Source organism: Pezoporus occidentalis, unplaced genomic scaffold (genome assembly GCF_034315485.1).
Source record: "Pezoporus occidentalis ecotype Australia unplaced genomic scaffold, CSIRO_AGI_Poc_V1 ctg81, whole genome shotgun sequence".
Lineage (NCBI taxonomy): Eukaryota > Metazoa > Chordata > Aves > Psittaciformes > Psittacidae > Pezoporus > Pezoporus occidentalis.
In genome coordinates this window covers 1,059,968-1,085,374 of record NW_026916170.1, presented here as the reverse complement: position 1 = coordinate 1,085,374, position 25,407 = coordinate 1,059,968, and the positions used below count along the sequence as shown (strand labels likewise).

The window sequence follows — 25,407 nt, the reverse complement described above, 5'->3', positions numbered from 1 at the left end:
CAAATATTTTCAATTTGTTCTTCTTGACATTTTATGTTTATGTGCAGTTTGCATCTTTTTTGTTTTTCAATTTCAAATGTAACAGATTTTGACATTTTTGTTACATTTTTTTTTTTGTACTAGTGTTTTGGGGTTTTTTTTTAGTTTTTTTTAGGGTTTTTTTTTGAGAACCTGCTGGTTTTGAATTCTCTTTTTTTCCCTTTATTCTCCTCCTCACTATGATCCCAGGAGCCAACACAAAGAAAAGCGCAGATGATATAACCAGTAATGATCGTGGTGAAGATGAAGGTATTTTTTGTTTTTTCAAAGCTCAACCCTGATGCATGAACATAAACTTTTAAATTTTTATTATAATAGTGATTATCATTGTTATTGTTATTGCTGTTATTTCAACATTATTTTTAGTCCCTTATTTGCAGAAGCACACTTCAGCGTGCTTCTTTATTTTCTTCTTTAGAAATTTTAAATTTCAAATTAGCATATAGACTGCAGTTCCTCTGACATAGGTGTAAAAGTTGTCCCTAAATATGTGTGAAGTGAGTAACATAAATATTATTTGAAACAACATATTTTTTTTCCTTTATTCTTTCTTAGGTTGATAAAATGGAATTTAAAAGCATGCATGTGCTCTTTTCCCTCCTACGTATTTTCTAAATTCACCTGTTTGAAAGTCATGAAAAAAATCACATTTCTCCTTTCTTTTACTTCCACTGTTTCCCCAGGGCACATGCTGTACATTGATGCAGTTGAATTGTGCTTTGTCTTTGCTATTTTTATGTACTTATTTTTTTTTCTCACAGGATGTGCTTTATTTCAGAACACAAAAATAAAGGCAGCTGTTGATGTTGCTTTATTGTTTTTTTTTCCTGTAATCAGCTTGCCTCTGAGATACGTTTGTTCTGACTCTGACCACATTCCCACTGAAATCAATTACAATCATTTTCATTGACTTCTTTCAGAATTGGATTGGATTCACTGAAGGAAATGTTAAGTAAAGTACCCAAAAATTTATTTTTACAAGGAAATACTTTTTTCTTGCCTTGGGACGGCCAGTCTGTTTGGGATGCACTGATATAGAAAGAAGTCATGAAATCTTGGTCTATTCTCACTGTTTTCATTAAAGTCACACTGACAGTATATTTTACTTTCTATATTTACAAAATTAAGACAAATATTTTTCAAATTAATTGAAAAGATAAAAATCTTGGGTAGTTTATTGGTGTGTTGTTTGTGCAGTATGTTTCTTAATCCTCTTGTTCTCAACCAATCCAAAGCATTATTCCATGGTTTGGAGTTGTTTTTTTTTTCCTGTTTTCTTCTATCTGAATTCAGTTCAAATAACTGAAATATTTGTCCCTGTTGTTTGCCTTAGAATCATGCATTCTGCATACACTATCTCTGCTTTTCCTGGGAATTCAGCTCAATTGCAGCTTATCTATCTGTACACAAAATGCCATAATAAAAATCTCAGGTCTTTGATTCACACTGATTGCCCTCTACTGTACCCCCCTCATTACTGAATTACACTGTTTCTTATAAAACAACAATGCTGTTCAAAATACTCCAAAATTTCTCTGTTATTTTCTGAATAATACCTTCCTATTTCTCTGCAGCATAGGTGTTTTTTTTAGAAATGATATCATAGTTTTCTATATCAAATTCTGTATTTAAGCAAAAGATAAATTAGAAGCAAAACCAGAATTGCTTGAAAAACTTAAAATATATATTGGATTATGAATACGTTGTAACTAAGACTTCTTAAAAAATTAAAAATGCTAGGGTTTTTTTGTGGTTAACAAGGGCATCCACTTTAGATTTGAGAATATAAAGCGTGGAGCTCATTTCCTTTATGTTGAAGATAATCGTGTTCCCGCTGAAGGGGAAGAGGAAACCTCCAATTGACTTCAGCAGTGAAAGATTCAACCCTAAGGTAGAACTATGTAATAAGGAAAGATTAAATACAACAAACCATGCCTTGAGACTTTGGAGAGAGGTAATTCAGTAGCACAAATAATTGTGTTAAATAACTCTTTGCTTTCATTTTTTCAGGGCTTAGCTTTGCTTTTACAGAAGAAACACTTTCATATAGTTAGCTGAAAATGCTCAGAATAGAAAAAAAATACATCCACTGGAATGCACCTCATTGCTTTATACGATCTGTGTAATAGCTGCATTACTCTTATAGTCACAACAATTAAGAACTTATGACAAAAAATTTTGTTCTGCTGCTCAAGTACAGTGCATAAAATACAGCATGTTTTATATATGTTGTAACTCACTGCTGATCACGTTTGTTATCTTTTCTAACAACGTTCAGGAGAAGTTTTGGAAGATTTTAAACCTATATGCCCTACCTCTAAGTATTTAGCTCAGCTTTTAATTTTGTTACTTCCTTTTCCCACTATTCAGTACACGCCTATCCTACCCAAACACCGTGTTTTAATCTCTGTTTTAGAATAATCAGAGACTCTGCCTTCTCTTGTATGTTGTACTGTATGATTAAAAAAAGTGCTTCTATTACACATGCAGATACACCAAATTATTTGTAAAAGGTGTGTATACCTAATGGCAGCTTGCTGAGTTGCCCTCTGCTTTTTAAAGGAGCTTAAGCCCTGTTCCCACTGTTACTGTAGAGAATGTAACTTCCCAATTTAGGTAGTCCGAACCATCTCTGGGCTCAGGAACCTAACTTTTTGCTTAATAAAGGAAGAGAGATGAATACAGTACTAAATACAACTCAGTTAATCTTTATAGCTCACCATGAAGTATGAAAGTATTGCTATCAATTTTGTGTAACTTTTTTTATAAATAAAGACCCAGTTGTTTATCTGTTTGCAAGAAGTCAAGAGCTTTTTTGCATATACAGAAGATCAACAATACCATTACGGAGCATTAATTCAAGGCTGTTCTTTAAGACTTAGCTACTATGACAAGGAAAAGCACAACACAGAAGACACCATTTGATTTCAGTACAAAAAATCTGGTCCATGAATTCACATAAATTCTGTTAACTCATATGCTATTGGAAGAAGGAAAAGTGTACTATGTTTACTTCTATTGGAACGATTTGATTTTGTGATATTATCTCATACTGAACTATTGGGGCTATAATTTTGACAATAATGTCTCAGTGAGGAATGGGAAAGTATAGATCATTATTCTAATTTTATTATGATATGTACAGATATTTCTGTGCTGATTTATACTTGGATAAGAATATTCTAAAAAAAGACAAGACTATTCCATAATTTGATTTTTCTCTTTAGGCTTTTAGATTTTTATATACAAATTAAATTCCTTGAAATACTGAAGATATTTCAAGTGTTCAGAGAACATTTCAGAGGAAATAGTGTTTGAAGTAACCAAGAGAAATACTCAAGCTGTAACTATTAGACTTGTAGGATGACCCTGAACTGTGTAAACCAGCTGAAGTGGTGAAATTTCCTATTGAAAACATAGGAAATATTTTTAGCACTGTTATAAATTGTTAATACCATATTTCCATATCTTTTATTACTTTATTATGTTTTCCTTACTTGAATTTTTTCAGACATTCATGATCAGAACAGCAAGAAACCCGTTATGGTCTACATCCATGGTGGATCTTACATGGAGGGTACTGGCAATATGATTGATGGCAGCATTCTCGCAAGTTATGGAAATGTCATTGTTATCACTCTCAATTACAGGCTGGGGGTTCTAGGTAAGTGACTCTTTTCTTCACCACCAATTTCATAGAAAGATGTGATTGCTTTATTTATTTACTGATTGATTCTACATCCTTGGGCTAGTTTTAAAACAGACCATTCTTGGTGGTGGATTTTGAATTCTGTTCAATATTTTATGGAAACTGGGCTAAGTTACTTTCTGTTTGACAGGCCCCTTCACCTTAGACAAAAATGAGTGGATATTTATAATGATGTTAGTGCTAGTTTATTTTAAATTTGTCGTTAGGTCATGCTTGCTCTTGGCTTACTGATTTAACAAGTTTTGAAAACTTGCATCTTTTTCTTATTAAAATCTTCTTGATTCCATGTAAAGAAAAATAAATTAACCAAGGATGAGGACTCACCAATTTGAAAACAATGGGTAATGATAGGAAGAGGAAAATGTTACTGTTTATCTGTATTTATTATTGTTGTGTGCAGGTTTTTGGGGGTAGATGATATGAAGGTAATACAGACAAAACAAGCTATATACCCTGATTAAATTTATGTTGCAGATAATATTGAGTCAAGAAGTAATGTAACGTTATCTTTTTAAATATAAAGAACTCCATAATGATGAATTATAATATTGAGAGAATTTGATATTTCTTTCAAATAGAAAAACTGCATCTTCTTGACATTATAAAAATTCCTCCGTCAGCACTAGATTGAATAACAAAATAACCTTAGATCCATGACAATACACCACAAGTCTTTTCTGCTGCCTGTGTGATTCTAGCTCCTGGATGTTTGCACATACCAGGCTCCTCTCCACATGAAGGTTTATTTATTGAAGTTATACTTTGCCATAGAAATTTAAACTAAAAATTTGCTCATAACAGCAAACATTAGAGTTTATTTATCTTATTGAAAAAAACATATACTTTGTATAGAATAGCATATAGACTGCTCAAATGTTCATATTTACAGCATTTTACATATGCAAGGTAAGGTGTAACAATTTTGTTTGTGTTTTTTTTTTTATTTAGAATGGCATTTACAAAGGTTTTTTTTAATCTTTCTTGATAGCAAAGTTGATTCATATTCTTGGCATGCACGATTTTGAAACACAGGAAACTTCTTTTGCTGAGTTATCTATTAACGTGGTTAATGTGTTTCAAGAATGTTCTAGCACATCAGAGTACTATGTACAGATGCATTCCTATAAGAAACAGATAGGTATTGGAAGATTTTAAATGGATTAATAAAAAAATACAGTTATGTTTGGCATTAAATACTGCTTTTCAACAGTGGCAGTCAAGCTTTTAAGACACTATGGAATTTATTCTTTGTTATAGAAGATCTGTGATTGAATTAGAAGAACAAAAGAAATTCAGACTATACACATAGCATTTAAAAAATCCAGAGAATTGTGTTTTATGAGTGTATTTCTGTTTTTAATTCCTTGATGAAATGTAAATATGATCCTGAGAACTCACTAGGTTCTGCCTGACATTGGAAGATAGGTGAATTCCAGGTATTTTTTACTTGCTTAGTAAGTAAGAAAAAGAAAACAAAAATTTCTTCAGGTAAACGACAATGTGGAAAACAAACTGTTATTATGAAAGTTAAAAAAATAGTATAATTATTACATAATTATAATAATTATTACAGCATGCAGTTTGAAAGATTGACAAGATTTGTATCTATTCTAGTCTAGATTATCTTCTTTTTGAAAGATATCTTTATTTCTGTAAATCTGCTGTGTTTCAGTTGCACTGAATTTATAACTTTATACAAGAGGACACATGCAAACCTGATTTTAATGGCAGAGGTGTGTAATTCTGTATCTATTATCGCTTCCTTTGGTGGAGGAATATGCCTTGAATTGTTCACATTAATGAGTTACTGATGACCCTTGATAAATAGACAGATAGATAGATAGGTAGGTAGGTAGGTAGATAGATAGATAGGTAGGTAGGTAGGTAGGTAGATAGATAGATAGATAGAACGACTGATCTTTCCTTCCTTTGGAAAATTATCACTTGAATTGAATGGACCTGAATGTGGGACATCATACTTCCAATAAATGTTGGTTCTGTTCTTGAGGCACATTACATTGTTTCCTTTCAGTCTATATAGTGTCATTAACAACAGTAGATAGAAAATCTATTAGGACTGCACAGATAATCACTGGATGATAGTAGCCAGACAAATCATGGAATCATACAACGGTTTGTGTTGGAAGGGACCCAAAAGATCATCCAGTCCACCCCACCGACATGGGAAGGCATATCTGTCACTACATCAGGTTGCTCAAAGCTCCATCCAGCCCAACTTTGAATACTTCCAGGTGTGTGGCACAACTTCTCTGGACAACCTGTTCCAGTGCCTTTAGCACCCTCATTATGAAAAATTTCTGCCTTCTATTTAATCTAAGTCTACCCTCTTTCAGTTTCAAACCATTACCCCTTGTCCTGTCACTACAGGTCTTGGTAAGAATTCTCTCTTCATCTTTTTCATAAGCCCCCTTTACATATTGAAAGTCCTCACTAAGGTCTTCTGGGAGCCTTCATTTCTTCAGGCTGAACAATCCCAACTCAGCCTTTCTTCTTAATAGAGGTGTTCCAGACTTCTGATAATTTCTGTGGTCCTCCTCTGCACTCCAACAGGTCCATGTCTTTCTTGTACTGGGGACTCCAGAACTGGATTCACTGCTCCAGGTGCGGTCTTACAAGAGCAGAGAGGCAGAAGCACTTGCTGGCCATGCTTCTTTTGATGCAACCCAGGATACAATTGCCTTTCTGGGATGCAAGTTCACATTGCTGGCTCATGTCCAATTCTTTCATCCACCTATATCCCCAAGCCCTTCCCTGGAGGACTGCTCTCAATCCATTCATCACTCAATCTATATTGATACTGGGGTTTGCTCTTAATGCGGGGTGCAGGACCTTGCACTTGGTCTTGTTGTCGAGGCTGTCAAGCTCCCTCTATATGGTATAGCACATTAAGTGCTCCCTCTATCATACCAAATGCACTACTCATCTTTGCATTGTCCACACACTTGAAGAGGCAACTGCTGCTGATCTGCTGCTACTAGCATCATCTTCCCAAGGTTTAAACTGTGCGATCAAATCCCAGTTTGAGATCCTGGGATCAAATTGATAACTTGATTACATATGTTTGAGAAAATCTGGATTTTGGAAATGTATTTTTCATACATGAGGGAAAATGAAAATTATTAAGGACCAATTTACCTAACTATCCTTCACTGAGTTTGGCCTAAAGAAGTACCTATACAGCCATGGTATATTTGTCAAGGTAATAGAATATAAACTATATGTGTTTCTTTTACTGCCTTCTGATATAATGTAATTTTAGTTACATTTAATGAAATCTGTGATCATCCTGTAAGTTAGTAGGAGTCTTATGATTTATAAAGACCTGGTTTTAATACAGCACACTGAACCCCTTTAACTTTAAAACCGGTTTTTAGCAGGCATGATAAAGACTAGGTTCCTCCATCTTTAGTTGGCAAAAGTCTGGTTGCCTGTTAGCTAAAGTGAGATACTGAAAATTCTAGTCTCAGGTTAATCAGAAAGCAGGCATCCTACACAGAAAAAAAGGCTTTACTTGACCTTCAGGGCTATAAAACATTTTAACTGGATAATGGAGAGAAATATCTTAATACCTATCTTTTTTTCTTCCATGTGGGTAAAATGTAAGGCTTTAGATTGTGCTGTAACTCCAGAATACAGACAAACCACATTTTGTCTACATCTTGAATAACTGCAGAGCTCTCTGGGAGTAAGTACTTCATCTCTCCCTCTCTCTCTGTGTTCCCATAGCACAACAGCAAAATAGCAGACAGCTGGGCGAGAGACTTACCAACTTCTTAATTATCCCTCTCTGTCCTTTGAGTAAAAGTACTTCTGGAATTACTGTTCCTGAGATTTCTAGACCCCCCCCAAGCTTGCATGCAGCAATAATAGGGTTGTTGATGTTATTCAAAAGGCCTTATTTTGACTTAGAGTATAATTTTGTATTTATCAAAATACATTCCATGGATAGGATCTTTCTGGGACAATAAAACAGAAAGTTAAAGCTTTTCCTCTTACTTATTTTAGTGGACACTGTTCAAAAAGTAGAGTGCTGCTGTGCTAAGTTTAATTTCTCATGCACTTTAGGGTTTGTGAGGATCCTGCATCTGCCAGCTCAGTAGTTTCTGTTGCTACTCATACCTCTCCATGGTGGCAGCTGAAGACACTGCTGGAGTTAGAGGAAATTCCTAACTTGTCCCAGTGCAAGTCAGTGCTCCTGTATCTTGATAAATTGCATACTACAACACACAGAAGTAATAAATTCCAGTGTCTCCACCCCCACATCCCATGCTTTGTGCACTGTGTAGGATGATAAAATTTTTTATAATAATTTTAAGTTATTCAACTGTTGAGTTGAATTTTCAGAATTCCAAAAGTATATATGGAATTATTTAACTGAAATAATGGAAATTCAGCAGAGTAGAGAATAAGGCAAAATAAATATACTAATTCAAAGAATGTTATAGTGTTACAGAAAATGGGATGGTTTGAATATCCTGACTCACTCAGTCTAGGTATTGCTCAATTCCTCTTAATTATCTATTGTCTTAGTCTTCATGGATGTGCTTTAAGAAGAAATTATATCTTTCCAACCTATCTATAAACACAGTTTTAGTGCCCTTTTCAGGATTATGTTGGCAGGAAAAATACAGAAGTGGAACTATGTTAATTACTGTTTTACAGTGACATGACCTGAATTCTCTGTTTCATGGTGAGACATATGCTTAATTCCCATTTAGCTTGTGTATCAGTAAAAATTAAATCTGAGAAATCACCCTTCATCCAAAAAGTAACCCAAACAACTAAACCCTAAAAAACAATAAAACCAAAGACTTAAAGCCCTAGCATAATTTTTTAATGCAGTTAAATTGGGTCATGGTATTACACATTTTGAAGAACAAAAAAATCCTATCTTCAAAAAATTTTAATATTCAAATATGAATTTTACGTTCATGTGTGAGCTATTAAAGGCAAACAAAAGATGAATTCTAGAAATGTGAACCGGGCATTTTGGAATCCAGGATCTTATTACAGAAAAAAGGAAAAGCAAAACCTGGGATGAATTCTAGAAATATGAAACAGGTATTCTGGAAACCAGAGTTAAGTGAAACATCTACTTAAGTAAATGAGAGACACTCAGAGTTCAAAACTGTAAAATTGACTTAGTGTTTCCAAGACCCTTTGCAGTTTAACATTTTCTTCTTCTTAGAATTCCGAGTCATGCAGATTAAAAATAGCCTGTCTCTTATCTATCTGGATTTTGGGCAATAAGCATTCATTTTAAGTAGTCCATTTTAAGTAGTCTATCTGAAAAGGCTGAACTTCCTTTTAATAGAAATTATATCCACATTCAATTATAGATCATACTAGGCAGCGTAATATAAAAATTTGCACTCAATGTTAACATGCTGTGAGGTAGTTCTAGTTTACTTAGTTTACATTTCGTAGTATTGCGTGCATGTGAAAGCATGGCTGTCATCACTTGAACATTTCTGTCAGCATCAAGGTAAGTGTGACTCTGTCTAGATTGAAATTATATATGAATTTATGACAATAAAAATGTGATAATTCTTTCATAGTATATGTTAATTTAACTATTAATTCAGTAATTTTCCTTATTTTTTTCCTGTAATAACACTGAAAAGTAAGAATTTTTTGCATTGTAATCTGTTTGCAAAAATCATGCTTTTAGGTGATTTATCTATGTTTTTTGTGAATTCCTAATTACTTATTTGAAACTGTGTGATTTTATACTTAACCTGGGTAGTAATCATTCTGTATTAGTAATATGCCTCAGGAATTATTATTTCAGAATTTGCAGACAGTCAGTAGTGAAAATCTGTATTTTAAAAGCTGTAAGTTTTTTTAGACTGGAACTATATTTATATGTAGTTTCACTTTGTTAGCACCAAGTGGAGCTTTTGCTTGAAAGTTTGCAAGAAGAGCTTAAAGTTAGGGTTAAATTTCTCACATATACCTATAAAGTAGGCTGAGTGTGTGAAAAGCTTGGAGTATAGCCTGACAACTATTGTTTATTTTTGTATTTAACTCATGGATTTTATGTTACTATTACAAAACTCAGAAATTAACTCAGTGACAGTGAAACCTGGTATAAATCTGAAGATATTGATTTACTCTCATTGTCTTGAGATAAATTGACAATAAAAGAAGTGTAAGAAGCTATTGAAATAACCTATGATTAAGCAATTGTCACTACAAAATGATAGTAGGTAAAAAAAAAAAGTGATAGTAAAGTTCAAGCAAAGTTCAAATTTCCTTCAACAACTAATACAGTATGTTCTGATTCAATAATCCCCCCCCAAAAAAAAACTAAGTAACTCTTGCTATAAAAACTTCCATTTTATCTTTGTTATAGACAAATCTATTTAAACTTGGACTTACATTTGTTCTTCTCACAGCTGCAGAATTTCAGTATGAACTTTAAGCAGGTAAATGAAAGTTACTGGTTGTTCATGCTTCCCAGGATGTGCTGGCCTGCTCTGCAGTTTTTCCCAAAAAATCTAATCTTGAAGAAATAATAAACCATCCAGTTGATTTTTCTTTGACACTTATCCAAGCTTCTGATAGCCAGGAGGCAGTTGTGCAGGATAACTTGTGGTAGGGACTTACAGCTTACCTACCACACTATTGTTCTTTTTTTTCTCTGCGCAACTAATACTCCTTTTTGCAGGACTTAATCTGATTAAAGTTTGCCGTTTTGGGAACTGTAAAAGAGGTTGGAAGCCACAACATGGCACAGGCTGGAGTGCATACCATAGAATCATAGAATAGTTAGGGTTGGAAAGGACCTTAAGATCATGTAGTTCCACCCCCCCAAGGCTGTGTGGAGACCTCATAGCAGCCTTCCAGTATCTGAAGGGGGCCTATAGGGATGCTGGAGAGGGACTCTTCATTGGGGACTGTAGTGATAGGACAAGGGGTAACGGATTCAAACTTAAACAGGGGAAGTTTAGTTTGGATATAAGGAAGAAGTTCCTTACTATGAGGGTGGTGAGGCACTTGAATGGGTTACCCAAGGAAGTTGTGAATGCTCCATCCCTGGTGGTGTTCAAGACCAGGTTGGACGAAGCCTTGGGTGGCATGGTCTAGTGTGAGGTGTCCCTGCCCATGGCAGGGGTGTTGGAACTAGATGATCTTAAGGTCCTTTCCAACCCTAAGTATTCTATGATTCTATCAAATCAAAATCATACTTTTTTTTAAGTAGTTAAGGAATTATAATGTTCACAAGAGAAAAAATGGAGGAAAGAGACTGTGAGAAATCTGAAATACTCTTGAATCTGTGCAAGAAATCTTCGAGTGGAAAGGAAGGACTCTTTCATTGTTTTCTTTTCTTTTGCTTCATATTTTGGAGAACCTAGTCAGTCAGAACATTGGACTTCTTTTATAATGCTGTTCATATCTATGCCCTGGATTCTGTGGTGAGATAGATTATAAGGACTCTATTGCATATTGTCCACAGTGTTTATTTGTCACTTCTTTTTCCTTTTTAGTATCTATTATGCGGTATACATAACTTGTCTTGTTAGCTTGGATCATAACGATTTTATTAATTAAAAACTGAAACTTTACATTCGACTTCATGTCAGTCAAAAGAAGGTGGACTCTTTAGAATGCTGTTATATAATAGAACAAGCATAAGGGAGAAGGGAGTTTCCTTCTATAATTTAAAATATTTTGATGATATGGATGTAAAATATTTTCACAATATTTTTTAGATTCCCACAGTTTAATTTAGAGCATCGACCTGAAATGCAGTGGTAATATAGTGGTAATACACACGTTGTTTATTTTGTAGCTTATTACAGAAAAAGAACTGTGGTTGAAGTTCTGAGTGCATTGAAGTCCATAATAAATTTAATAGCCAACTTAAGTGTGCCAAGATTTCAGTGTATTGAATCCTTTTATTTCGTAGGAAATCACCAATATGATAGTCTGTGTTTTTAAACGGAGTTGTATAGTTTCTTCAAAAGTGTAAATGCATGCTTTTATAAAGATTCTGCCTGACTAAAAGAAATACATGTTAAATCTTTTATTTTGTATTAGATCCTCCATAATTGCAGGGGGTTGCAATATTTTATAGAAAAATTAGAGGGGAAAAAGTATAAAGTGTAACTCAATCTAACCAACTCTTGGAAGTGAGCCTGACAAGCAAAGCAGAATGGCAAAAATGTGTGTGACGTAGCTGGTAATGTCAGTATGGTGCTCATACTGCATGTGAAGGGGAACGGCACTGTGCAATAGTTCATAAGAGTTAAAGTTGCATGATGGCACTGTGCAACGAAATATACTCTTGGAAGGATAACACAAAACAAATGCATTATATTCCGAAATACTTCAGACCATCATGTCATTCCTTGCAATCACAGACTGTCAGGCACTGAAGGATCAGAATTTTACTGCTTTACAATACTGTATAAATCTCAACTCTATTGTACTAGCCACTATATGAATATAAAGAGTATAGAGCTAAAACTGTGATCCCTGTGTGTCTGGGGGCTTCTGTTTCAGAACAGGCAATGGGTTTTTTTTTTGTTTCAATAGCTCCAAATGCCTGTATAAGGTATCTGAGCATATTGAACAAATAAAGCTTTCCCTAGTGATGGATGTTAAGTGGGTACTTCAATAGATATATGCAGGTAAAGGCTACCAGCAGAGACAGGTGATCAATTTTCATCTTTTCATTTCTGCTTTCTAATTGAAAATGACTTCCATTTAGGGAATGAAAAGAATGTGTGCTTTTGGCTCTCGTTAGTGCCAGGTCGCCTGTAATAGCACTAGTTCGTTTTACAACAGCCAAAAAAATGGTTTCAGAGTTGTCTATTTTACTTTTATTTTCCCTCCATTTGCCACAACATCTGGTAATCATATTATATATTTTGCCTAAAACTGGGTACCCCTTTTGGGAACTGGGAAAAGGGTAAAATAAATGCTTATACTTAAGCAGAACTTAAGAGGATAAGAGAATAAAAACAGAAGGAACATAGGTTACTTAACTGATACAATATTAATTTGCATAAAATCAGATCTTAGACATGTAAAAAAAATCAAAACCAATCTCTAAGTAAGCTGCATAAATCTGTGTTTTCGTTTCTATTATGAATGTCAAACTACTGTTTAACATTTACTCAGGTATGGGACACTGTTTTTGCAACAATATCATAAGTATACTTTTTCACATTTCCTTTTTGTTCCATGTATAACAAACAATAACTGTAAATATTTGTTCTCTGTGAAAATATTTTTGAATAGGAAGTATTGACCTAACTTCCTCATGTTTCTGTTTATAATATCATCTATAACTGAGTTTCCATTAAAATGCATTTGAATAGACTAGACTAAAATCGAATAGACTAGAATAGAGTAGAATATATCTGGATCCCAGGGGGAATAGACCTCTGTCTCCATTTCCCCTCCTCAGGAAGTTGTAAAGGGCAGTGAGGTCCCCCTCAGTCCCTTCTCCAAACCAGAAAACCTCTGAATCCTCAGCCACTCCTTCCAGCCTTTTCACCAGCTTTGTTGCCTTCCTGATTGCCCTGACTGTTGCCCACAGTACTCAAAAGTGAGGCCACACCAGCACTGAACATGGTGGGAAAATCGCCTCTTTTAAGCGACTAGTTATGCTGTGTTTGATGCCCCCCAGGATGTGGTTTGCCCTCCTGGCTGCCAGGGCACACTGCTGGCTCCTGTTGAGCCTGCTGTTGACTAGGAATCTCAGATCCCTTTCTGTAAGGCTGTTTTCCAACCACTACCAATTTATACTTGTGATTTTTTTCTTGTGATTTTGTTCAAGGACTATTTGAAATGCCAGCTAATTTTACTGTCATCTTTATAGTGACTACTGAAGCCAGCTAGCCATGCCTGTGTCTGACACGAGAAAATCAAACCTAGCTAGCCTTTTACTGTTCTACAAGTGCTGCTGATTTCTCTTAGGCCTCTTTATAAGTTATTTATTAAAAATCTATTTTCATAAAGGATAGTTTTATTAAAATTCAATAATTTGCCCCCCTTTATGACCTTCATGGAGGATACGTATATGGAAAATATTTATGAGAATTATCTAGAGATTTACTTCAAATACAGTCTTCTAAAAGAGAAAATTTATAGAGAAGAAAAAAATTTGTTGTGCATGCCTGCTAAAATAACACAGAGCATGAATTATTATTTCATCGTCATAACTGCATTCAATATATTCAGTAACCTGTGGGACAACTTTTTCTCACATTCATGATGAAATCCTGCTGTTTAAATCAATAGGGCTTTTACCTTTCAATTTAAGGCATCCAGTTTTCACCTTCAGCTGTCTTCCTTAAAAGGCAACACCTTCGATTACTGCAGAGTACATCTTCCTTTAATTTTAATAACTTGACTCTGTCATTTGCAAAGATAATAAAAGGAAGCAAATCACTCAGACAAAGAAGTATCTCAGTCTGGTAATCAGTTACCTATATAGCTGACTCATCAAGGACAAATTGCCTGCATCTTGGTATCTGTCAAAAGGCGGTACCTAAAAGAAGTATATATTAGAATTCCCATCTCTAAAAGTATCTTCTGTGTCATCTCAAGAAGGAAAATTTACATTTAGAAACATAACAAGGTAAGTTACCACAGAAGTTATAAATTGGTGACATTTTACCCTTTCCATTTTCTGAAGGCAGTACTCGGCGTGCATGACTTTGATATACCCTGCCTAAGGGAAATTAAATTGATGGCTTAGGGAAATATATAGAGAGATATTGCTTTAGAAATTCAAATGCATCATTTATGTAATTCTGTTTATAAGAAGTAGAAGATAAAAGGCAGGATCAGAAAAATGAGAAATAGCAATTTTGTTTAATATAGTTGATATGTATACAAAATAATATACTTTATTTAGAAAACAACTGAGCTTTATTTTCTCCCTTTATTGATGAACTGTAACATGCTGACTGTTTTTTAATGGAAAAGCAGATTACAGAAAAAAACTTTTGAGCAGGGTCTTTGGTTAGTCTTGCTGATCACTAACACCTGACATTGCTTAATAATGTAACTGACACAGGATGGTTCAGTGGAAAGTTCCTGTACTCAAGAGTACCTTAACAGGAAGTAGATGCTACTCAGCATGCTGGTAAGCGAGTTGGGATTTTCTGACTTTTTTTTTTCAATTTGTAAGGGCAATTGCAGGATCAGCTTGAACTATATCAATATTCATATATTGAACTATATCAATATTCTAATGCAGTCTGCAGTTCATATTCTAAATAATTGCTTTCCATGTTTCCTGTTTTACTTTTCCTCCATACCTCCTGAAATAGAATTGTCAATCAAAAGTAGTTCACAATGACAACATCCTTCAAGTGGCAAGGCTGACGTGCAGATGTTAAACAAATTTGGTTAACTTGTCTGTAAGCAACTACTTATACTTTAGCAGTGGGGTCGTTTCACAAAATCTCACAAAACATTCAAAAATATATTGGTTTTGTTGCATCTTGAATATGTAGATTCTATTAAAGGATAGAAAACAGCAGAGTTCCTTCATGTGCAGGTATGCAAGACAATAGTCTGGAATATTTACAAACGATATGGGAGATGTACTAGAAGGGCAATCAGAACGTCAGATAAAAAAAAAGAATTTAAAAAATACATATATCGGGGAAGAAGCACTTGAAGATAAAAATTACTCTAGGTTTCTTGAATGCCATGTAAGGTACAGTTTAGAGGGTAAGCCAAAATTCTGAAGATAAGGCACTCCAAAATTTACCCAAAGGTTGTTTCTATTGCTCTATAGTGATTGTGAGGTGGAACTCTGTTAAATAGCTTCAAATTAATTTTATTCTACAAGACAAAAGAAGTATTTAATGAAGTTTGACCCAAAATCTGTGAACGTTGCACATCATTCAGGAGAACAGGAAACAGAGTACATTCTCTTAGTGCTTTTTTAATTAAGGAAATCCAGTTTTGGAGAAATTGCAGTTGTGAGTATTGTATAATGACTTAATAAATATCTTCTAATCCATTAAAAGCACATTGCTTCTGGAAAATACAGACTAATTAAAAGCCCCCAACATTTGGCATATCTCTTCTGGGACTTAATTGTAACATCTTTTACGTTTCAGAAAAGGGTAATGTTGCCAACCAGAATGTATAGCTGGCAAATACAGTGTTTCTTACAATATTGGCCCTTTTAAAATGCGATTATCTTAACAGCCAAAAGAAGAGAAGAACCTCTTGACTGGAATGTTAATGTTTTCCTGTACTCTTTTCATACTTTTTGTTGTTACACAGTTCCTGTATTTTGGCTACAGTTGAAATAAGGTCAGACATATCTAATAGCAGCTTTTACAAGATTTTTTTTTCTTACATGGTTGTTTGCCTAGGGCACTGACTCTTTTTCTGTGTCCTATAAAAAAGGAGATTTCCTGGTTAAAGTAACACTTCAACTACTGAAGCATCTGGCATGAGTGCTGAAGACAACAGTTTGTGACATTGTAAGCTCAGGAAATTACTGAAGGCCAACAGGTATTCCCTATTTGGAATCAACCAAAGTTATGAGTACTCAAGGAACTTTTTAAACGCTGTTTACTGTTTAGCTTAAGGAAAAAAAAATCTTGTTCCCCCATCCTGAAGTGTAAAAGTGGTATTTTGTGTAAAGCCGTAACTTCTGATTCTTCTTTCATCATACAGTAGTTGCTCTGTTATTCTGTATTTTATTTTTTTATATATGCAGCCTTAATTAAAAGTTGTAGCTTGGTTATGATTTTGCCTGAAAATTTCAGACTATATGAAGTGCTTGCTGGCTTTGAAACTCCTGCAAGTCTTTGAACACTGTATTTTTTCCTTCTCCCATTTCCTTTTTAAAGATAGATTAGGACACAGGATGGGGATCTGTGAGGACTTGCCTGAAACAGTATAATGAGTAAATCAGAGGTAAAGTTCTTTCCTTTAATCTGTTCTAGCAAACATGCAGCTGCGGGCTGAGAGAGGGCATTTCACACATCTGATTGAAAACAGGTTCTGCAAATGATAGTCACAGATTTCATCAAACTCACTGATTTTACCTATGGTCACATAAGCACTAGAGCTGGCATAAGCAAGAGAACAGGAATGTGAGCTCCTATACTGCACCCTGAAGTTTAAAATAGTCCTGAAAGGAATAGATCAGAGCGTCATTCTCAGATGTTTTCAATAAAAGACATATAAATTTGCAGTATCTGTCTGACTGTATCAGAAACTTTGCAATCCAAGCTTGTGAAATGGTAACCTTTTGATACAGAACTGGGCTGAAATGTGTTCATTAGACTCTTTTATCCCATGTTTGTTCTAGCTCTTTTTCTGAACGACTGCTTTAACTGTCATTTTGGTTATAATGCTCAGTGTCTTCTTGAGGTGCCAAGTAGGTTGACCATAACATCCCTGAAAAGATTATTGCTCAGATGCAGTCAAAGTGATCACAAAGCTTGTAAAAAATGAAAACATGTTTGAAAGAGTGTGGGGTTTTGGTTTGGTTTGGTTTGGTTTATTCTCTGTAGACTTGGTCATGCTTTGGTCTGTCTCATTACATATTTTTGAGTGTAGTTTTTTTTGGATAGTACTCGAACACATTAAAAGGTGGTTATACCAGTTGCAATGCAAAAAAGAAAACTAAATTTAAAAAGCCATTCTAGTTCAAGCTAATGATATTTTTATTCTTTACTTTGTGTATCCTATCACCTTTGCTATATAAGCCAGTAATCTTTGACCCATTGATACAGGGATGCAAAATGCCACATTTCCTGAAGTTAATTGCTTTCATGTATTCTTCCTGTTTATACTGTGTGTCTTTGTTCCTTGCGGTAACCTAGGAATCACATTCAAATCCCCTTAGTCAGAGCTGACTCTTTTGTATGTATGAACATCAGATGTTTCTTGAATGCTGCCTACAGACAGCAGGGTTGAAGGTTACCTTTGACATGATTTCAAGGTCTGATTGCACATTGTGCCATAATCATTTTCTGAAGCATGCTGTGTATTTTGCACATGGACTGACTGGACAGTTATGTTCAAGGGGATGATGGCTACTAAAAAAAGAAAAATTAATCATCAAAAGGGAAAGAGCAAAACTGAATGCCAGGAGCAGAAGAAATGCTCAGAAACCAGGTGAAAGAAATGACAGATGCAACTGAATCAGAACTAGGCAATTATCCTATTGAATTCATGCTGGATTTGGTGATGAAGCTTGAAAGAAAAGAACCTCCAATTGTTAGAGTAGTTATTACGTATTTATACATTTTTAAATGTATTGTTTTAATATCATGCCCTTTTAGTTACTATGCAGATTACCTCCTACTGCATTTTTTGTAACTGATTAATTATCTAAAGCTTCAATGCTTTCGGATGACAGAAGCTAAGTGGCAAGAATAGCTAAATGAATGCTGTAAGTGTACACTGAAGGGAAGGCTTATCATCTGTGACAGGGTATTGTGTTCTGTGGCTATCACTAAGCTGGATGCCTAGTAAAAGCCCTGGTGATGTAATTGACAGGACTGTGTATTTAGAAGTAGTCTGATCTGAAAAACTTAGCTTGAGCCAAAAACAAAGAACCAATTAAAAAATGTAAATGCTATTTACTTTCAAAACATCTTTCTTAAGGCATAAATAACAGCAAATTATATATGTTTATGTATTAGTATGTACTAACTTTTTTAAAGTCACACCTATCCTAGTGCTCAATCATGTTGGAGAGATTTATTTTTCATATAATAATTACATTGTGTTATAAACTGTAATTTTCTTTAAATGAGCTGTTCTGAAATACTCTGAACATTTTTTGGATAAGGAGATACAAACATAATTTGTGATAATGCAAATCTAGATTTCATGTAAGCAGATTTTAGACTTGCATATGGAAAACAGAACAGGTGTCATATTTTTTATGTATACTTCTTAGCAGTAATATTTTGTTTTCCTAAGTGATTCTAATCCTCATCTACCTAATTTTATGGACTTAAATTTCCCTCATTTATTTCTGTGCCTGTGTTTCATAGGCAGATAATTATATAACTCTTTACAAATGCCATGATCATAATTGTGGAATAGGTTGAGATAGCATACACTTATTTCCCTATGGAGAGAAAAACCTTATCAGAGACCATGACAGAAGTAGAAGAAAAACAGCTACCTGTACCTGAAGAACAGTTTAGAGAGCCGAACTTTTTTGTGGTTATGGAACAGACAAACAGAAACTATCACAACTGTGTCTATAGGAGGCTCTGGCTATCTGAAATATGGTTCCTTAAGCATAATAAGAACTTGAATACATGTTTGTTTGTTCATTAAGGTCTTTGTGATCAAATTAAGCTGAATTTCATTTGAGTATCTTGAAGAAATTCTTCTTTCACAATCAATATATACTTCATTTCTGTGTTGAGTTTTCTAAGTTCTTGTCTAATGATCATTACTTAGTGGAGATTATATCCTAAAAGCTAATCCCAGCCTCTAATTAAAGCAGAAATGACTCCACTGAATCATTACCAGTGAGAACAGATGCTGTATAAACACAAAAGCAAAAGGTGGTTGAGTCCTCCTCGCTGCTATGAATGCTGACTGTTTATTAGTATATTTATTAGTATATTATAGGCTAGTAGCAAAAAAGTGGTATGACACGTTTCTTATAATTTCTATTAATTTAGTTAGAAAATACAGTTTATCCTTTTATCTTGCCCTGAAGAATGTACTTAGTTCAGTATATGAGATGGTGTGTTCACATAGATAACCATGTGAGCTGATCTGCACACTAGGCAAGAAAAGGGAAGGCCTGGTCATATACTGGGTAGAACTAACCTCAGAAGGTTAATCTTACTGAACCAAAGAGAAGCGACATGCTAAAGATTCTTAATGGCACCTTGTCCTGTAAAATGAAGGAGAGGAGTCTGTGGGTGTGAATGAAGTATTGCTGAGCCCTTTCTTCTCACAACTGAAGTCAGGAGCAAGACTACATGAAAAGGGTTCTGCATAAAAAGGAGAACTCTCTGCCAGGACAAAGGATCATATGAGGTATGGGTGTCTTCAGAGCCCTCAAATGGATGATCAGAAAAGCTCTGAAACCCACATTTTTTTTTTTTTTTTCTCTGTGGATATATCTAAGGTTCCTCTTGGAAGTCTCTGTTTGCTTTATGGTCCCCAGGAGTTAAAAGGTGACAGTAGTAGCTCCATAAAATTAGATATCTTGGTCTGTACATGAACATCTTTATACTACTAGCATGACCAATGGACCATCAGGATTCTTACTGAAATCCACTTTTATGGTTTCCAGCATTATATCCAGGGGCTGGAAAACGGTGGTGGTATGAAGTAAGCAGAAGCGTAGTCTCAGCAGGCTCCATACACACTCAGCAAGGGAAAGAATGCTTCAGAGCAGGAGCCTGGTTGCATTGAATCACCCTCTAAGAGAACCCCAAGATATCACTTGACTGTACTAGGAAAACAGGAAAGACTGTATCCCTTTTATAAGTACTTACATTCAGTTGCTTCATTTAAGAGAAATGAAACACCTTCCTTCAGGAATAAAATATATTTTTTCCCCTCTCTTCTGCTTTAATAATTGTTGTAAAAGAAATATTCATTTGTAATTTTGGGTTTGTTTTTTTGTTTTTTTTTTGTTGTTTTTTTTGTCTGTAAGAGCTAAGGACTCTTGAAAGAGATACTGACAACATTTATATAGGCTTACGTATTTCTCTTGCAGTTGCAGTGTGCACAAACCACAAAAAAAAGGGAATGGAATCAAACAGGGGCAATACAGTGAGATCGTTGCAGAAAAATATTTTAAGTTAGTAATTGAAGGAAAAATTCTGTCCAAACAATAATGAATTTGTCTGAAATACACTGAACTTTTAAGGTTTCAAACAGATTTTGATTTTTTTCATTTAAAATCTGAAAAATGTCCACAGGTCTATAAGAACATAATAGAATGGGAAAAAATTAGCAAGATCAGTTAATGGTTGGTGCCACACAGAAATTGGAAGTGGCTGTCAGGCATGACATAACCCAAGAAATATTTGGTGTTGTAGATACAGAAACATATGTAAGGAGAACTGACAGAAAACATTGTCTGGGGCCACAGAGACCAGGAGTGTTGAGGGCTCCCCATGGTGGGTAAGGGCAGGGCCTAGAAGTCAGGTCCTGTCTCACCCCAGTCAGGATCAGGGCAGCCAGGGGCACCATGGTAACCCCAGCCCTGGGCATTGGCACCTCCCTGGGGATGGGTAGATTGGCTGAGACATGGGCCCAGCAGGGCAGGGCTGTGGGGAGCTGGAGACCAGCCCTGCTGTGGTGTCACTGGAGCAGGGGCTGATGGCCCTGAGGGGGTCCTGGGCAGGTTCAGGAAGCCCCAGGGGGCCTGGGCAGGCACAGTTAGCAGTGATGGTGCCCTCATGGGTCTGACAGAGGCAAATATCAATGTGACGCCCTCAGTGACATGGTTTAGTGGTGGACATAAGGTTGGACTTGATAATCTTAAAAGTCTTTTCCAACCTAGTGGATTCTGTGATTCTATAAAACAGCAGAGTGGCAAATAGAGAAAAATAAAATTATATTAATACAGAAACAGTAAGATTACTTTAGTCCTCTTGTTGTCTCCACGTCAGTTTCAGCCAGTTGTGCCAGAGCATATTAGAAGATGATCTGCATGTAAAGATATATATGAGCTTTTCTTTTCAAAATAGCAGGCTCATTCACCAAATAAATTAATTTGACACTTGATTCTGTAAGGTACTGAGCAGTTGGCTCTAATCCAGCAAAATGTTTCACTTCTGCTTCAATCTAATGAATCCCTCTGTTAATTTAAAATGCACTGAAAATTCATTGCTAGAAAAAAGGAAAAAACAACCCAAACCTAAACAACCTCTAAACTCAAGGATGCAGTTATAGGAGATTCATTCATCCAGTGAAGCATTTTAGTGTGTTGTAAAGATCTACTTTTAAACTTGCAATGGATTCCTGAAAATTTGAAATAATTTTTGTTTATTGCAAATGGATTATTATTTCTTTCCTTCACTTTTTTTTTTTTTTACTGGGAAGGTAATTTCTCTCTTTGCATGCTCTTTTTTTATTTTTTTATTTTTTTTTATTGCTGTTCTCAGGAATAGGCCTGGTCTTGCCTAATAGTTTTGAAAGATCACAGGAGGATCACTCTATTAAAAAGGTACACTGTGTAGATCTGATTGAAACATGTTAACATGAAACGTAAAATCTTTACTGAAATAACTGAAATATTCTCTGGTTCAGAATATTTGGCTGGTTCAAATACATCTAGACTCAAGGTAGGAAAGAATTAGAAAAGAAAGGAATAAGTCTCTAAAGGTCAAGTGGTACTAAGTAGAATAGCATTTGTATTTTCAGTGCTTAGGAATATGAAAAGTGATAGGAAAAACAGAAGCTGGAGAGTAAACCAAACCAGCAAACCATCAAATAACCATCCCTACCCCAAAGCAAGCTTCAACTCACAGCAGCTGAATTTCTGGCTGTAAACATGACAGCTTTTGAGAAAGAACAGAAAGAACCAGCACAAAACATAAGGTTAGTTGGGGGTTGAGGTACGGGAGAGGAATGTTACCTTCCTACCTGTCTTCTGCACTATGGTCAGCCAGGTTTTGGATAAGGTCCCAAGGACCTAAACCTCTTGGGGAAACCCTTGAAGCTAGACAATGTCAGGACTATAATTACCTTCTTTTGACCTGGTGGTTGTGGTGTATAGCAGTCTGGTGGTTACAGTATTCACTTAAGAGTGAAACTGGGGTCCCAACTACTGAATATTGTGGAAAATGTAGCTAGTAATTATGTGCTCAGGTGGATTTTAATCAGACTTCTGCCATTTTCTACCCTAAATTTCAGCATGCTCTTTGTATTCGCTGCTATTCCTGAAATATTCCATTCTCAGCCACATATTTTCTCAGCTTGATGGAAGGAAGAGAGTGCTATGCAATTATTCAGCATGTCTTGGTGGGTAGGACACTTCTGGAAACAAGGTGTCTTTGAGTTTGAAATCACCACTTTGTTTCATTTAATTTACTACTTGTCTTCAGAAGATGACACCTTAGCCTGAAGTTCCAGTGAATAACGTTGCATGGTATTTCCTGTAGTCAGTAGATAACTTTTACTTGACATGGGTAGACTAGATGACCATTTTGTATCTATGAAAAGGGCCCAAGCTAGATACTGAATTGAAGAAAGTTGATTACAATTCTTTTCTTTGAAACTGATTTTAAACCAGAATGAAAAGAAATTGGTTGTTAAATAATTTGGCTACAGAGGTAACAGACTGTCTCCACAGAAGTCTGATACTAAAACATGAGAACGGAATGGAAACATTCTCAGTCTCTTAATCCTAATAGAAGATCTGGTCACTTATACTGCCCTACATGATTTTCAAATTGGCAAATTATTAAACTTTTTTTTTTTTTAAGTGTTCCTGTTCAGAAATATTTTTTATTTGATGCTAACTGTATCTACAAGCTTGGATATATGGAGTTACGATACTTTCTACATGAGGTAACAATATCACTTCTTGAAGACTTGGGAGGTAGAGACTATTTGGGAGCTCAGCAAACTGAGTAGACTGGGAAAATCTACAACTTGCATGTCTGTCTGTGTGTGATATATCCTCTCTACATAGTGCAGGAAGGCAAAGTTACTCTGATTAATTTTAGGCAGTGAATTAGGAAGTAAATAAAGTCTCAGAAGTGCCTTCTGTCCTGAACTCACTGGAAAGACTGTCTTGACAGTTCAGATAGATAGATACATAAATCTGTATTTTTAGGTGAATCCTACCTTATATTTGCAAATAATATTCCGCTGAGGTATTGTGTCATTTTTCTAAATCACATATTTTTCATACATTTTGGCCACACAAAAAAACCCAAAACATTATTTCAAGGTGTTGTAGTATCAGGAAAAGTTGAAGTCTACTGGTGGTGGGAACTGTTAACAAAATGTTGCACTGAGTCTAATATAGTTAGCTATAGCTAGTTACAATAGCTGTGGTGTTTTGAAGTAGCTTTCACTTCTTTCTGTGCATTTTTTTTTTTAGTAATTGAAACTAATAATAATAGTGTACCACAAGTTTGTTTATTCGTTTGCAGTCCTGTCATTCCTACATGAATCAATGTTAACAGTATAATTTATTGCTTTAGTACAGTTAAATGCATTCTATAAACAGGTTTTTGTTTCATTTTATGAATGATATTTTAATGAGAATTTTAATAAAATATGAAACCAACAGTAGGAGGCTAGGTGTGCAAAGCATCATAAAATTTGTAATGAGTTTTATGATATGTAACCGGATGTGCCTTTATGGTTAGTTGTGACAAATACTTAGAATGCTTAAAAACCAATTGTTTTAGAAATACAATGTCCTCTATACTCCTGGCATGTATACAAACACTTTCTTAGGGTAACTACATTGTTCAGAGAGTAAGAGGAAAAACATACAAATAAATAAACAAACAAACAAAACCAGCTCTCAAAAGTTTATAGCTATCTGTTTGTTAGGAGATGGTGATCTAAAAAAGTGACGTTTCACAATCAAGTAATAGCTTAAGAAAAAAATAAAAAAAAAGAAAAAAATTGAGCTTGTTTATCATTAATTCAAAACATGATCTTAGTGCTAATTTTTGTTTCCTGAAAGGTTTCTAAAAATTAATAGTAATGGAAATAGTACCATTAAAAAAAAAATTAAATAACCTGACCTTTTTAATCTGAAAGAATTCAAAAGCAGTTAAAATTGTATCGACTGACTTTTAAGGAGAATAATGTTCTTACGTAAGCATTTTAAAAAATTGATAATTACAGTAGATAAAGTTGATTATATTGAAGACAGAAAGTCTGTTAAAAAAAGGAAAGAGGATTTTTCTCACATGCTAAATGTAATACAAAAATAATAACAAGCTTGCAAGCTATAGATCTTGAGAAAAAGAGTAAAAAAATTCCTTTTTTCAGCACTGTCACTTTCAGGTAATGGCAACCAGCAATTTGATGCCACATTCAAGTAATGGTAACAACTATTTGCATTATATGAGAAAAACTTTATTGGACTCCAAAAGACCTGAAATGTTTAGGGGATTATAATTTGTATATAACGGAATTCAAAGCACATGCTTGTCACTGGAGTCAATAGCTCTTTTCAGTTATTTATACAGGATAACCAGCAAGAAAAGGGTAAGGTCTGCAGATGATTCATAATCAGCTGTTAAGGCAAGGAAAAAAAAAAACCACAATTGGATTCATGGAATATTTTCTTTTGTCTATGATGTGAACTGAGCCATGTCACTACTTGACAGTGTATATACAGGCATCATTTTTCTGTTAAATTTTTGCTACAAGGTAACCTTAAAATTCAGTACCTTTTGTATTCTTTCTTTATGCTTTTATTTCCAAAGTGAAGCTGTTTAGAGACTTACTTGAATAAGAAACCTGGAAATAATAATCTGTTTTAACTTTTGGAGCACTGTAAAGAGGAATTTGGTTTGATCTCACTAGTCAAATAACTGTTCAACAAGAAAGGTGGAATGAAAATTTACATTAACTCCTGATGCATTTGAAGATAGACTCCGGAATCAGCTGTTCACTGTCATGGTAAGTAATTTTTGTTCCTGGAAATAATTTGTTGTTTTTTTAATAGAAAAAAATAA

The 25,407-nt window shown here is 34.8% G+C and overlaps 1 protein-coding gene across 6 annotated transcripts in view; it reads left to right on the top strand.

Moving 5' to 3' along the window:
• Positions 1-25,407, top strand: part of NLGN4X (neuroligin 4 X-linked) — a 181,979-nt gene that overhangs the window by 98,209 nt on the left and 58,363 nt on the right. For 4 of the 6 annotated variants that reach the window (XM_062603761.1, XM_062603763.1, XM_062603762.1 and 1 more), the window contains exons 4-5: positions 229-288; positions 3,551-3,703. The exons of 1 other annotated variant lie outside the window; for it this stretch is intronic. In XM_062603761.1, coding sequence (XP_062459745.1) covers positions 229-288; positions 3,551-3,703 — 213 coding nt within the window. The remainder of the gene's footprint in view (positions 1-228; positions 289-3,550; positions 3,704-25,407) is intronic. One more of the 6 variants, XM_062603765.1, reaches the window with a different exon arrangement.